The 16,093-nt window shown below is 43.7% G+C and overlaps 1 protein-coding gene and 1 long non-coding RNA gene across 3 annotated transcripts in view; one reads left to right on the plus strand and one right to left on the minus strand.

The window, feature by feature from the left end:
• LOC140064222 (uncharacterized) overlaps nt 1-16,093 on the minus strand; it is a 113,759-nt gene that overhangs the window by 86,301 nt on the left and 11,365 nt on the right. The window lies entirely within an intron of this gene.
• PTK6 (protein tyrosine kinase 6) overlaps nt 6,272-16,093 on the plus strand; it is a 28,656-nt gene continuing 18,834 nt past the window's right edge. Inside the window, exon 1 of one of the 2 annotated variants that reach the window (XM_072110897.1) lies at nt 6,272-6,350. Coding sequence is in view for 1 of the 2 variants with exons in the window: in XM_072110896.1 (XP_071966997.1) it covers nt 14,073-14,290 (218 nt within the window). In the remaining variant the exon portion in view is untranslated. Of the gene's footprint in view, nt 6,351-13,881; nt 14,291-16,093 lie in introns of those variants that run through there. The other variant, XM_072110896.1, reaches the window with a different exon arrangement.

A 16,093-nucleotide genomic window follows, 5' to 3' on the forward strand; every position in this document is an offset into this window, starting at 1 on the left:
TACCTGGAGGAAGAGACAAGGTGACTATTGGAAAAGATGAAGAACGAGTGCAATCCGGGGATCACCTGATGTCACTGGATGCAATAGGTGAGGATCTCATGTGTTTTCTGTAGCTGTATATGATACATACTGATTTTTTGCATGTTCTCTTCTGTGTATATATGTAGTATTATAGTAGTTATATTCCTGTACATAGGGGGCAGTATTATAGTAGTTATATTCTTGTACATAGGGGGCAGTATTATAGTAGTTATATTCCTGTACATAGGGGGCAGTATTATAGTAGTTATATTCTTGTACATAGGGGGCAATTTTTATTAGTAGAAACAAACAAAATACATAGTACATTACAATCAGTAACATTACAATTTAACAGAAATCATACATTGAAATTATTAAATAAATGTATAATAAGTAACTTAAATGTCCATCATTGGTTAAAGGGAAAAGGATTAAACATAATTACACGATGCATTAGTCCAGACATAAATTCCTCCATAAATTCCTATTCCCATCTCTTTTCCCTATCTCTATGTATCTGATCCATCTGAGCTCAGACATGATAAGTGTGACTGCGGTCATGTGCTGGAAGGACTCGTTGTTGATGGAGACTCGGGTCCTGCTGTGCCAGTGGTAATACTTTATGGTGGTGATAATGAGGTACATGGTCTCCCTGTTGATGCCATCTACATGTGATGTTACCCCATAGATGATATCTGGGTATCTGAGAGACTGTAGACGTGGTATATTCAGCCTGCGGGACACCTCCTGCCATATCCGCCTCCCTCCCGGGCACTCGGTGGTAAAATGCTCCATGGTCTCCTCTTGGGGGCATCCTAGGGGGCACATACGGTCAGAGACGCTTAGGAATTTTAAATTGCCCCTAACAAAGAGCTTCCCATGCAGAGATAACCAGGCGATGTCAAATAATTTTGCAGGAAGCTTAGGACTATTCAGAAACTTCAGACTCTCCTGCAGGGTGGCCGTTGTGCAGTCCCTCAGAGCTGGCTGTAATGTATAGAATGATCTACAGACACTCATATAAAGGTCCTTCCTGGTCTTATTCTCCAGATATGTCTTATCTATTCTCCACTTTTTCATGCACCTGAGACCATACTCCAGATACTGGGGGAGGAAGCCAGGAGTCCATCGGCCCCTCTTGAGACTGCCGCCTCGCACCCAAGACTCTGCAAAAGGCAATATCCAGTCCCTGACACTACTTACCCACAGGAGACCATTGTTTGAGTCCAGGCTACCGAAATTAACTTTCAGAAACATGGAGTCAAAGAAGACCCTTGGATTTAACATATCCAGCCCACCCTCTCTCCTCTGTAGGTAGGTGATCCCTCTTTTTACTGGGTTCAACCTGTTCCCCCATAAAAGCTGGAAGAACAGGCTAAAGAGCCTAGCGGAGAAAGATTCTGGCAAAGGAAAGACGACAGAGACGTAGAGGAAGACAGGGACCAGGTAAGTCTTCAGCAGAGTAACCCTTTCTCTATAGGTCAGCCTCCAGTTCTTCCATCGCTGAACCTTTGCATTTCCGGTTTCCAACTTCTCTTCCCAATTTAGTTTGGCATTATCTTCCCTCCCAAATTTAACCCCAAGGATTTTAATATGGGTGGAGGCCTTGGCGAACTGTGGCAGATCAAAGCCAGGAGCAGTATCCAATGTCCAGAAAGCTTGACTCTTCTCAAGGTTGACCAGAGACCCGGAGGCCTCTGAGTAACTTCTGATGGCTGCAGATAACATCTCCACCTCACGAGGTTCAGATATCACCACAGTCACATCATCCGCGTAGGCGACTACCTTCAAAGGCAAGCAATGGGGGACCGGTACCCCCTGAAAATCACACCGCTGCAGTGATCGCAGAAACAAGTCTATGGCAAACACATACAGCAGTGGACTCAGGGGGCAGCCCTGTCGCACCCCTGCCTCTACCCTGAAAGTGTCCCCCTGCCAACCATTGATGAGAGGAAAGCTCTTCGCCTCTCTATACAAAGTTCTCAGCCAATCTATAAATTGTCCCGGAATACCGTACTTTGACAAAGTTGCCCATAGATAATCGTGATCAACCCTGTCAAAGGCTTTAGCCTGGTCCAGACCTACAACATATCTCCCACACCTCAGAGCTTTACATCTCTCAAACATCTCCCTTATCGAGAGGACTGCTCCAGAGATGTTCCGCCCTTTTACCGTGCCGTACTGAGAGCCTGCCAACAGTGCCGGGGACAAACAGACTAATCTACAGAATAGAATTTTTGCCAGAATTTTCCTGTCGACATTCAAGAGGGCGATCGGCCTCCAGTTCTTGATGTCACTCGGCTCCTTACCTTTGGATAGCAGAATAAGGGAGGATACTCTCATGGATGGAGGCATCAGGTGATTCTCTAGACAATTGGTATATACATCCACAAGGATCGGGGCTAAGAGGTCTTTAAACTTTTTATAAAATTCAGCTGTTATCCCATCTGGTCCTGGTGCCTTCTTCAGATGTAACTTATCAATGGCCTCTTTAACCTCCTCCTCTGTTATTCCTGCTGTCAAAGGTGAAAAGTCCAAATCTCTAGTGTCAGGGCCTGGAGTTGCCTCCAAGAATTGAGCCATTTTCTCTTTATCCAAAACCTTCTTCTGAAATAACTCAGCATAGTAGGATCTCACCACCCCCAGGATACCCTCCCGAGATTCCTGTAAAACTCCCTGGGAGTCAGTGAGACCCGTTATTGATTTCTTGGCCACACGTTCCCGGCAATTTTCATACGGATCAGGAACGCCCAGTTTTCCGTAATCTCTTTCTATTACCAGGGACGTGTAGCGGCTGTACTGATACTGCTTTATTTCAGACTTCAGTCGGTCAATCTTTTGTTTGTCCCCCCCTTCCCACCGAATACAGTGACTCCAATTCTTTCCGCAGCCTGAGATACTGGCTGTACTTACTCTTACCCTTCTTCACTGACAGTCTCTTCAAGAGGGACCGAATCTCCTCCTTGACGTTCTCCCACCAGTCAGATATGTTGTCATAGAAGTCTACTCTCTGGAGCTGGTCCTGAAAAAGGGAGTAGATACAATTCTGGACATATACATCATCCAGAATGCTGGAATTAAGCCTCGATAACCCCCGACCAATATCAGAGCGGTTAGTGGCGCCTAGGTGAAACAATAAGACAAGATGGTCAGAATATGGGACGATTCTCTCGCTCATCCCACTAACAGTCTCTGAGGGACTCACAAAAGCCATATCGATCCTACTGTTCCTGTCAGCACACGTGTAGGTATATTTAGGTTTCCTTCCGTCCAGGGTGATACGATACGATACGGGTGATACGATGTTCTGTAGGACTTTGGAGTCTCTGACCACTGCTCTGCCCGAGGACCTGTCACCCGATGTCAAAGTAACATTAAAGTCGCCCGCCAATACTACAGAGATCGAGGTAAAAAGATATTGTTTTACCTCATTGAACAGCTGGATTCTCTCTGTCACTGTCTGTGGGCCATAGATGTTGATCAGCCGGAGCCGCCTACCATGGATGGTCACCTCTAGCACCAGGCACCTCCCCATAGCGACCTCCATCAGCCTGTGCACCGTCACGTCTGTGGTGCTAAACAGTATGGCGACCCCGGCGTACGGCTCCACAGCCAGTGACCAGTAAGAAGGACCAGACCGCCACTCACGCTCAGCCTCACGGAGATGCCCCAAGGTGGTCAGACGGGTCTCCTGCAGGAAGATGACATCCGCGCCCAGATATCTCAGGTGGTCATATACTGCGTGTCTGGTCCTTCTTACTTTAATGCTGTTGACGTTGCTAGAAGCAACTTTTAGAGAGAACCCAGCCATTACAACGATAAAGAGCAGAGCAGCGACCCCCATCATCATATGTCAGAGTCAGAGTCTCCCTGTACACCACCAGTCTCCATGTCTGACTCCTCAGCAGCCTCTACAGGAGGGGGCTTCTTCTTAGTTGGGGGGTCTCCTGTGTCCACCTCACACTCATTATCAATGCGCTGTAACTCGCGCTCATAATCACCTTCTGACTCAGACAGAACATCATATCTGTTAGATAGGACCATGACCCCGGTATCACCACTGGACTTTTTCCTGGATTTTGGACCTAAATTGCTTTCTTCCTCTGGTTTACGGGAGGATTTATCTTTTTTCTTTCTCTTGTTTTTTTTAACCTCCTCATATTCCCCAGGTGCTATAGAGGTGGCTGCCTGAGGCTGCTCCTGAGTTACCACCCCCATACTCCCCTGAGCACCATCCGACATCTGAGGTGCTGGTACAGCATCACCTGACCCCTGTACCTCCCGCCTGGTCAAAATTTGCCCTGACACCAAGGCCTCCTCCTCTAAGGCATCTGCCTCCTGCACCATCTCATCATCAGAGAAGTCCCTGGCGATGTTATGCCAGGCCTCCGGGCAATCCTTGTGTGGGTGGCCCATCTCTCCGCAGAGGTTACATTTCACCCTCTCACAGGTGGCACTGAGATGACCGACCTCCCCGCACAGGTTACACTTCACCACTGTACATATATTGGCCACGTGCCCGATCTTACCGCACTTGAAGCACTTTCTTGGTTGCCCGGGATAGAAGCAGACACCTTTCTCTCTCCCTATAAAGAAGGAGTTGGGGAGGTGTAGGGTAATGTTATTGAACTGTCTCAGTTTTACCAGAACCTTCCACCCACCAGTCCAGATGCCGTCGGCGTCTCTGTTCTTAGTGAGGTCAGACACCAGATCACAATGGCGCCTGAGCCACACTAGAACATCCTGAGGGGGAACTGACTCGTTCCAGAATATTATATTGACCACCACGGTACCTGGCCTGGATATGGGGACAAACACGAACTTGCTCCAACCATCAGTGTCCCTGAACCGGGGGAGTTTGTCCCAGAACCTATCCAGACTGGACATGAGCTTAAAGCTGACATCATAGCCCTGTCTGTCTGGAAGGTTGATGACCGCCAGGATATCATCAGGCATGAACCCCATCTGGCCGCACAGGAGATCCCGCACCACAAACCTCCTATCTGGGAGATCTTCCTTTGCGCCTCTGTTTTTAAAGCGCACCACGTTCCTCCTCTTAAATGCCTGCCCTGAGTATTGTGCGCCGGAGGTGAAGGAGGGAGCGCCGCGGCTCCAGGCATTTCTGGGAGGTTCATGACGGGGTTCACTCTGGGTATTGGGGGGAGGGTCTGATCTAGAGGGACCCGACTCAACTGGGGGGCTCGATGTTATAGGGGGGAAGTCACTTACATTATCCTGTACAACCCCCTTTCCCCCATCCACCTCTATGTTATCCTCAGGTAACTGCACATCACATACAGATTGAGGGTCCCCTCCATCCCCTGACCCCTCAGGAACATCATGATGTCCACCAGTGTCCCCAGTGTCTGCTCCAGCAGTAGAACAGTCCTGGATCACCACATCACCCTGACACATAGGTGTATGTCCACTGTCCTGCTGCGGTGTAGTGCCTCCTGGGACTTGTGGTGCCTGTGCATGCTCCTGCTGCGGTGTAGTGCCTCCTGGGACTTGTGGTGCCTGTGCATGTTCCTGCTGATGGACAGCTGCAGACCTTGGCAGCTGCTGTTTTCCCTTCTCGCCCTCATGAAACACAAAGCTTGGGGCCTGTAGTATGGGACGTGTTCCTCTCTCATCAGGGAACATGCTGGACACTGACGCAGCGTCAGAGGGTCTGGACATAGATGTAATGTTCTGGCTGGCAAAGCGTTCCTTGTTCTTATAGGACTCAGACAGCGGCCCCATCTTCTCCAGGACACAGTCCATCTCTCCCACCACCACCGCCAGCTCTTTGCTCAGTGAGTGCAGCTTAGAGTCATACAGGGCGCTACTCTCAGGGTGCGCAGTTTTTAGTGAGTACATGCAGTCTATTTGCATTTGCAGCATCTGTTTGTGGTGACTAAGCTCCCCCATCCTCCTTACCAGTGCTGGGATCTCCTCTGCCAACTGCAGCTCAGGTGCTCGGGTGGTCTCCATCACCTGCCGTGCTGGTCGCTGTAGTCCTCCAGGCTGTGTGCATCCACCTGTCTCCTTCACCTGCCGTGCTGGTCGCTGTAGTCCTCCAGGCTGAGTGCATCCACCTGTCTCCTTGTGTGTCACATCTCCAGGTTTGCTGCTTGCACCGGCCTTTGCAGGGACATGTTGTGGCTTCACAGCAGATCTGGTGCGGCCTCTAGCGGCCATGCTGGACACCACATCCCTCTGCTGTAAGTTCTCTTGCAGAGTTTGTCTCTCCAGGGACGTTCTCCTCTGTCTGGGTGCAGGAGTGGGGGGCTGTGCACTTGCTGCTGGTCTGACAATCTGCTTCACCTGTGCTCCTCCACGCTGGGCTGGTGAGGAACTTTCTTCTCTGCTTGCTGTACTCACTTTCTTCACTTCAGCTTTCTTCTCCACATTACTGCAATTCAGTTGATTCTCTTGCTTACTGAGAACTTCTGGATTTGCATCCATCCTTAGAATTGTTTGTGAGTTCACTCCCGTTGTAGGCCTGGAAGCCTGGGCCTCGCTTGGGGAATCTCCCCACCCAGGGTGGCCCCGCCCTGGGCTCGCTCCAGACATCAGGAGACTCAGGAGCTCAGCTCTAACACAACCTCCCAGCAAGGGGGCAGTATTATAGTAGTTATATTCCTGTACATAGGGGGCAGTATTATAGTAGTTATATTCTTGTACATAGGGGGCAGTATTATAGTAGTTATATTCTTGTACATAGGGGGCAGTATTATAGTAGTTATATTCTTGTACATACGGGGCAGTATTATAGTAGTTATATTCTTGTACATAGGGAGCAGTATTATAGTAGTTATATTCTTGTACATAGGGGGCAGTATTATAGTAGTTATATTCTTGTACATAGGGGGCAGTATTATAGTAGTTATATCCCTGTACATAGGGGGCAGTATTATAGTAGTTATATTCTTGTACATAGGGGGCAGTATTATAGTAGTTATATTCTTGTACATAGGGGGCAGTATTATAGTAGTTATATTCTTGTACATAGGGAGCAGTATTATAGTAGTTATATTCCTGAACATAGGGGGCAGTGTTATAGTAGTTATATTCCTGTACATAGGTGGCAGTGTTATAGTAGTTATATTCTTGTACATAGGGGGCAGTATTATAGTAGTTATATTCCTGTACATAGGGGGCAGTATTATAGTAGTTCTATTCTTGTACATAGGGGGCAGTATTATAGTAGTTCTATTCTTGTACATATGGGGGCAGTATTATAGTAGTTATATTCCTGTACATAGGGGGCAGTATTATAGTAGTTATATTCTTGTACATAGGGGGCAGTATTATAGTAGTTATATTCTTGTACATAGGGGCAGTATTATAGTAGTTATATTCCTGTACATAGGGGGCAGTATTATAGTAGTTATATTCTTGTACATAGGGGGCAGTATTATAGTAGTTATATTCTTGTACATAGGGGGCAATATTATAGTAGTTATATTCTTGTACATAGGGGGCAGTATTATAGTAGTTGTATTCTTGTACATAGGGAGCAGTATTATAGTAGTTATATTCCTGAACAAAGGGGGCAGTATCATAGTAGTTATATTCTTGTACATAGGGAGCAGTATTATAGTAGTTATATTCCTGTACATAGGGGGAAGTATTATAGTAGTTATATTCTTGTACATAGGGGCAGTATTTTAGTAGTTCTATTCTTGTACATAGGGGGCAGTATTATAGTAGTTATATTCTTGTACATAGGGGGCAGTATTATAGTAGTTCTATTCTTGTACATAGGGGGCAGTATTATAGTAGTTATATTCTTGTACATAGGGGGCAGTATTATAGTAGTTATATTCTTGTACATAGGGGGCAGTATTATAGCAGCTATATTCTTGTACATAGGGGGCAGTATTATAGTAGTGGTATTCTTGTACATAGGGGACAGTATTATAGTAGATATATTCTTGTACATAGGGGACAGTATTATAGTAGATATATTCTTGTACATAGGGGACAGTATTATAGTAGTTATATTCCTGTACATAGGGGGCAGTATTATAGTAGTTATATTCTTGTACATAGGGGGCAGTATTATAGTAGTTATATTCTTGTACATAGGGGCAGTATTATAGTAGTTATATTCTTGTACATAGGGGGCAGTATTATAGTAGTTATATCACTGTACATAGGGGACAGTATTATAGTAGTTATATTCTTGTACATAGGGGGCAGTATTATAGTAGTTATATTCCTGTACATAGGGGGCAGTATTATAGTAGTTATATTCTTGTACATAGGGGGCAGTATTATAGTAGTTATATTCCTGTACATAGGGGGCAGTATTATAGTAGTTATATTCTTGTACATAGGGGGCAGTATTATAGTAGTTATATTCCTGTACATAGGGGGCAGTATTATAGTAGTAATATTCTTGTACATAGGGGCAGTATTATAGTAGTTGGCTTGTATATGGGAGAAGGTATTGTAGTAGTTTTATTTTGTATATAGAAGGCAGGATTGAATGTGTTATTCTAAATGTGTTATTGCAGCATTATTCTTGTACATAGGAGGCAGTATCAATATATTATTTCTCTGAATTGTACATGTATGGCACAGGGGAAAGGTATTTAAGGCTTATCGGGTCGTGTGTTTGCATCATTTACTGATCGACAGGTCACATTCTTTGCACATTAGATTCACTTACTAGCAAAACATGTTCTTGTTTTGCATTAAGGCCATCTACCAACAATTTGTCTGTTATAACCCAACCCACATTATATGACCACACCCACTTGTTTTGACTCCGCCCATAAAATGGGGCCACTTTTATAGTTTTTTCCAGGGCCGTTTTAAATTCCCAGTCCGCCCCTGACCAGGAAGCACATGGAGGAGCCATTACACCATTATACCCCACATCATTATACAGGCTGTCAGTCATGTGTATAGGATTATCTCATATATATACACAGGCTGCAGGGGCTGCCAGCACCAGGAAGAACATGGAGGAGCCATTACACTATTATACATCACACCATTATACAGGCTGTCAGTCATGTGTATAGGAGTATTTCATACACACAGGATGCAGGGGGCATGGCTGCCAGCACCAGAAAGCACATGGAGGAGCTATTACACCATTATACCTCACACCATTATACAGGCTGTCAGTCATGTGTGTAGGAGTATTTCATATACACACAGGCTGCAGGGGGCATGGCTGCCAGCACCAGGAAGCATATGGAGGAGCTATTACACCATTATACCTCACACCACTATACAGGCTGTCAGTCATGTGTATAGGAGTATCTCATACACACAGGTTGCAGGGGGCATGGCTGCCAGCACCAGAAAGCACATGGAGGAGCTATTACACCATTATACCTCACATAATTATACAGGCTATCAGTCAGGGGGGGGGGTGGATGTGCCACCCAGTCATGAATAAGCTGGACAGCTTGAATATGATAATGACTCATTGGACATCTCTCAGGTCATTTGCTTAAGTTTACAGGCATGTAGAGGGACAGTGATAGAGGCAATGCTTTCTAATGGCAGTTTATGAAAATATATTTAGTTTAGGGGTAAATTTGCCTGACGGGTTCTCTTTAAGTATCAGCAAAGGCTCCTTATATTTCCACCTACAGCAACCAGGACAGCTGCATCATCCAGGAGTACGCCAGGAGCACTGACCACAGTCTTCAGATGGTTTGGCAGTAGTCCATTAGCCACTCTGAGCCTAGACTGATCACCACTTGGGGATCTAGCACCTATTTTATTTTGCATTTTCATACAAATATTGTGCAGTACTGCTGTCCTTCATGATTTTGTCACCAATGTGGTTTACTATACATAGGGGAGCAGACTCTCTTGATTTGTGTGACACTATTAAACATCTTTTTGAGCTTCAGGTTGTGAATATGCTCAAAAAGCTTATGTCCTCATGTAAGCCTTTGCTGGAATTCTGCAACTCATAGAGCCCATAAGACATGGAATGTGATATACTGTAACCAATGTGGTCCCCTGAATCAGAAATCCTTTCTGGTCCTTTTCTGTGCCCCATGCAATTTACTATGGACATCTGACTACATTGCCACTTTTCCTTGTTGTTCGATCAGTTGCCTATGACTTCCTTTGTTTGTCACCCGCTTATCCACTAGTTTGAAGGCTGCCATGACACACCTGTGGTCACAGGTAGGATTGTTTTTCTTGGCAGCTATAGAGGATCAGCACAAAGTGGAACCCACAAGCTGCTGTACAACACTTGGATTTCTTTTCCCAATTTAAGCAAATTGTAAATCCTTATAGGAAACCTATTATCAGGAAGGCCATTTTTACCCGTTGACAATAGCCTTTCCCATGCTGATTTTAAAAATGCTGTTACCAGCATTCTGAATAGAGTTATCTCTTTAACATTACCTGCATATTACCTGCTCCCTCCCAGCAGGTTCAAGTGAGTTCCCCAGGGTAGCTTCATTGACCTGAGTCCCTCGCTGTATCCTCTCCTCCTCCATGCTCATACCCCTCCCTGCTGCTCTCCCCTATTCACTCACCCCCTCTCATGTCATCTCACCGCTGTGAGAGAGAGTTACGATACTGGTAGACAAGCTGGAATCCAGTAGCTGGATGCAGAGAGACAGGCACAAGGATGGTCTGAGGCGTTGGAACAGTAATGCAGGTAATAAAATAGATCATAGTAGGTATCATACGTACACATAGGTACAAACAGTCTGGGTTAGACCGTTAAGGGAGCAGTAGACTGGAACAAGTCACAATACTCAAGCAACGTTAGGATTGCCTTGTTATTTTCTTATAGGCCAGTTCGCTGCAGCCTATGAGGATTCTCCATAATCCCTTAACGGCACTGTAACATACTATTACTTCAAATCTTGTTAATTACCCTTTAGTTAAATCTTGTTGATGTCTAGACATTGTATGAATTGAGCAAAAGGAGAATGTAACCTTGTAACAGTTCAGCTGCATACATCTCTGTAGTCTCTGTTACTTGGCTTTATTTTGACCTACTGCTACTACTGCCATTACAAAGTTAATGAACTACTAAGGAGAGGGGCTCATATCTTGCCAAATCTATGTGAGACGCCTAGGTTTGTCAATTCTGGAGTCCATGTGGAGTTTTCTGGAGTCCATTTCAGCAGATCTGTTACAGTATGTTGGTGGCACACTGTAACAGATATCAGCAAAAAAGTGATATGCTGCAATATAGATGTATTGTTAGTATATGGTAGGAATATGCCTAGGATTCAACAATCCTAGGGGGCCTACAAATACAGTAAAAAATGTTTAAAAATAAAAAAAATCAAATCATAAAAAATTCTAAATTCATATGTTTCATAAAATGTACACATCCATTATGAATAAAATGCCAAAATGCACTGTAAAGTTATATACTCAATTTGTCCCGAGTATGCCAGTACCCCTTATATGGTTGTAAATTGCTGTAGACAATTGCTGTAGACAAGGCAGACCAGAGCAGAGCAGATCTGCATTGTCACATTACATACAGGCTATAAAACCTTTATTATTTTGGCAACTTGAACACTGTGTGCCTATTTTTCTGGCATGAAAGGCACTTTACAGATTTATAGATTTTGGTCGTCTTTATCTTATTGATGAGATTTTATTACCGTAATTCTTTCCTGGTGGTAAATGTTATCATTATTCTATGGGTAATTATGGTTATAGCGAGACCTCCTTTCTATAGTTTGTCTTTTTATTTGCTCTATTTTACTAGGTAAAAATAAAAATGGAGGAAATCCCATTTGTTTGAGCATGACCATTTTCAGAAGAGAAGGTCCAGCACATTCCCAAGCATGGACTTACAAATCCAACAATACTAAACCATTATGAAGTGTTGGAACAACTGTCTAATACCTATTTTGTTGGCTTTCTAACTCTGAAATCATTGGTGCTTGATGCCCAAAGGTATCTAAAGACCCTTATCATAGATTTGTTTACAAGGAGTTGAATTATGACAAGGCTGGTTTTAAAGTATAGTTTTGACATAATCCTAAGAAGCCATTTTAAGGGACATGGCACACACAAATGGGAAGATGAAGGAAAGCCTGCATTAATAAACATTTGCTAGACATGGGTAGAGGAAACAAAGAGTTAGGTAGAGGGACGTTTGTCATAGTGTCGTTATCCTTGCTAGAGTGTTATCTATACATAATATTTGTACATGTGGGAACTTATCTGATTCCCTGACCCCACTATTCTTTTGATCTGCCACTTCGAGTGTGGATCTTACCTGCTGGTCAGTCTTTCTAGCTAAAATGGATTACAGACATCTTGTCTAGGTCCATGTCCTAAATATAATTAAAAGACTGGAGGGGGCTTCACTCAATAAATCATGGCCATAATGCATATTTTTACCACACGGTGGAAAACAGTTTTTGGTCCCCCTGTAATTGTGACTGAGATGGACATATTGGTGGAAATTTATAAGGACTTTTTGAAATAATTACAACTACTAGCGAGCCGCCAGTAATTGCAATTATTTCCCCCTTCATGCCATCTTTACACCCAGTGGCTGTGGCAGAGTGTGAAGGGGGAAGCGGTCGGTGACCACAACATATGTAGTCTGTGAACATAGATGCCTAAAAGTTATAGCGCAATTCTTCCCCAGGCCTAAGCCTATTTATACTAATTGCATTTGTGACTAAACTAAATTTCTTGAAGTTCTTGCACTTCCTCTGAATCGCTTTGCACATCCTTAGTTATAATGCTTTTGGTCTATACTGATCCCCAATTCTTTTCTTTCTCCTGACACCGCAGGAGACTTGGGTAAGGTGCTCAGCCAATCACTGGTTGGAATTGTGACCTACCACTGATGGTGAGTGACTGTCCTCTTTTAGCATTTCCACTGGTTTTGACAAAAACCCAAGAAGTTAAATGCAGGTGGACTAGGAACATTGCCACTGACTTTGTTTGATACCGTAAAAAAGGTAGATGCCTATGTAAATTTGAGGCAATCACTACGAACAAGTATCATCAATTGTCGCCACCTATAATGCTGCAACAGAGCAACATCAGCGACCACTAAAGGCAGTTACAATGCAGAACTTCCAGATTCCACAGCTCCTTTCTCCCCAAAACCATCAAACTGTTTAATCATGAACCAAGTAGTGCCCAGACACGCCCTCCCGCTCTAATCTTCCCCCTGTAGATTATGTCTTATGCCTGCATAATTTTTTCCTCCTCTGATGAAATTTCTCCTGCGTTTTTTTTTTTCCTATTTTTTCTGTTTTTTTGTATGTTTAGTAATGTTCTCGCTTGGACCATTGGTACAAATCAATTTCTCTCCTGGGGATCAATAAAGTCATATTGTATTTGTCTTGTTATGATGCTGTATAGACACATGCAATATAAATTACTGACAAAGTATCTGCTGTTATCACACAAATCCTGTTGAGGAGAATTGGAGCAATAACCCAATTTTTCCAGAAACAGAGTTGTCTGAACTTTTCAGAACTTGAATGTCTTGTAGTCTTATACAACTTGAAGGATTTTTCCAATCAGGCTTCGAAATGAGAATTCCTGGAATGTTGATATGCTATTTATTGATTGATTCCGCCTCTGGCGATGAATATATTGATCATCCTTGGTGTATTGACTTTTCTGATAGAAGTGATTGAAAGAAGCACTTGCAGTGCTGACAGTATAAGGACCTGGAAAATCCCTTTATTGCTTATTAGTAGGTGTTGTGAAGGCTTCATAATACGGACAGAATTCTTGGGGTTTTCCCTCCTCCTTCATAAATAAACAGGTACATTTCTTCCACCTGTCTCCTCCTTCTTCTGTGAAATAGGCGTATAACTGCACATAGTGAAAGAAATGAGGAAGTAGAATCTAATACTCTAATGCTACGACACAGCAATCACTGTTCAGTGTCACCTGGGAAATTTACATATTTCACATGACCTGTCTTCCTTAAGTCTTCAGCTTCCACGCCCATCTTGCAATGATTTCTTTACAGGAAAGTCCGGGCTGCTGAAAGTACCTTTAGTCTTCTGGCTGACTTAGACAGAGCATATGTGAGCTGGTTGAATGCACCGCACACTAAGTGTGATTATATAAATATGAACCAGCAAATCTATAGGTATGTTAGTCAATGGGACTTTACAGGAGCTTCTGCAGAAGAACTGAGTTTCAAAGTTGGGGAACGTTTTCAAGCTCTGAATAGGAATGGAGACTGGTGGTTTGTGGAAAAGCTGAAAGCAGATGGAAGCAAGACTGGTGAGAAAGGATATGTGCCATACAATTACATGGCAGAAGAAGGAACAGTGGAAGAACAGCCGTAAGTAAACCTGTAATACAGCATATACGGTACCTCATAAATTCCAGTGAACTAATTTCAATACGACAATAGGACATGGACTGGGGCAATGGGGGGTACTTACTACGCTAAATGAGACAGAACTGAAGTACATTACATAACCTAACAGCCATGCTCCACATTTAAAATAGGACTTTTATACCTGCCTGGGACAGGGACATGGCTTTGTCGCCAAGGCATGGTTGAAATCAATCTAGCTTCAAATACTACAACATACAACATACAAGTAAATCAATTGATAAGTGGTATAAACTTGAACTTGACAATCCAAAGCTGCCCTAATATGCTGGTTTATTGCAGACTTAGGGTTCATTCACACATGTGTGAACGTCTGTTTTCAGTCCATTTTGTGTGAGCAGTGTACCACTCTGTATGTAAATCTATGATTTACAAAAATCAGATGACAAAACACTTGGCTCCTCAGCATCATGTGGAAAAAAACAGGCTATGACTAAGGGTACATTCAGACCAACCTACCGACGGTTGAGCACACGTCAGCGCACTGGTCGCAGATCACACTTTCGTCAGACTGTTCGCGGTTTTCGGGATTTGTGCAGCTTTGACAGGTATTTAACAGGGGTTTGTACTGGGATTTGGTCACACGTGATCGGATTTTGGCACAGCTGCGCTGGCTTTCATGTGACAGAAATCGGGGGGGGGGACATGCTGTCAGACAATCCGACTGATTCAGACTGAGTGCGGGATTTAATTTTCAATTTGTGTCGCAAGACAATGAACTTACATACACCAAGAAGAAAAAGGTGAACTCCGGTGGACCTGAGCGGGGAAGCGACACAAGGCTAAGGGCCGCAGTTTGCTTGAAATGTGGATATAAATAAGTGTCTGAGAGAAGAACTGTTCTAGGTTGTCCATGGAAACCAATCTGAGCTTAGCTTTCATTTTCCCACAGCTGTTTATAAAATTCAAGCTGAGCTCTGATTGGTTGCCATGCGTAACTAGAAAAATTTTACCCTTCTGATAAATCTCCCCCCTTGAAGTTTTTAATTACATGTGGTAGGAGAAAAACGTTTTTTTTTCAAGAAAAAAACAAAAATAAATGTTATCCTTGCGAAGTACATGCTCTAATTTTTTTCCAACAGACACCCTAGCTGAAAAACGACAGACTTGTGAATGGGAAAATAGACAATAAAATGTCAGATTGCTATATAGGGAAATCATGAATAGCATACTGTGTCATCAGTGGTATAGAAGCCCTAGCACTTGCGATTATTTAGTGCAATCCGTCACCTTCTTGCCAGTGGGGCGTGGGATGGGGCACCTGTGCACTCGCTGCAGCCGGAGACTTTTCACTTGTGAAGTCGCCAATTGCGTTTATTTTCTACGCTACGCAGCACCCCGCTGGCTACATCAAGAGGCTTCTGCCTTCATCAAGAGGCTTCAGCTTGTGCCACGAAAAAAGGCTATCACATGCCGGCGCACAAGCGCTGATGTATGATGAATATCCCCCTAAGAGTCTTATTTATTCAAACATCCATGAGCTGACATCAGTCTAAAATTTGTTCTTGAAATGTAGTGTACATAGATAGAAGTAAAAGAGCAGAACCTTAGATAACAGATAGAATCAAGCTCTGCTACATTAGCCACACAAAAATATATCTTTAAATTTATCATATGGGACAATACTGTGCATTGTAATATACAGAACATACAGAATATTGCATGCTATGCTGTTAGAATTTGGTCATATAGGCTTATTGAGGCAAGAAAGTGTAACTACAGTAACTTGATACTAGGTTTGACAGG

This window comes from Engystomops pustulosus, chromosome 6 (genome assembly GCF_040894005.1).
Source record: "Engystomops pustulosus chromosome 6, aEngPut4.maternal, whole genome shotgun sequence".
NCBI classification, from domain to species: domain Eukaryota; kingdom Metazoa; phylum Chordata; class Amphibia; order Anura; family Leptodactylidae; genus Engystomops; species Engystomops pustulosus.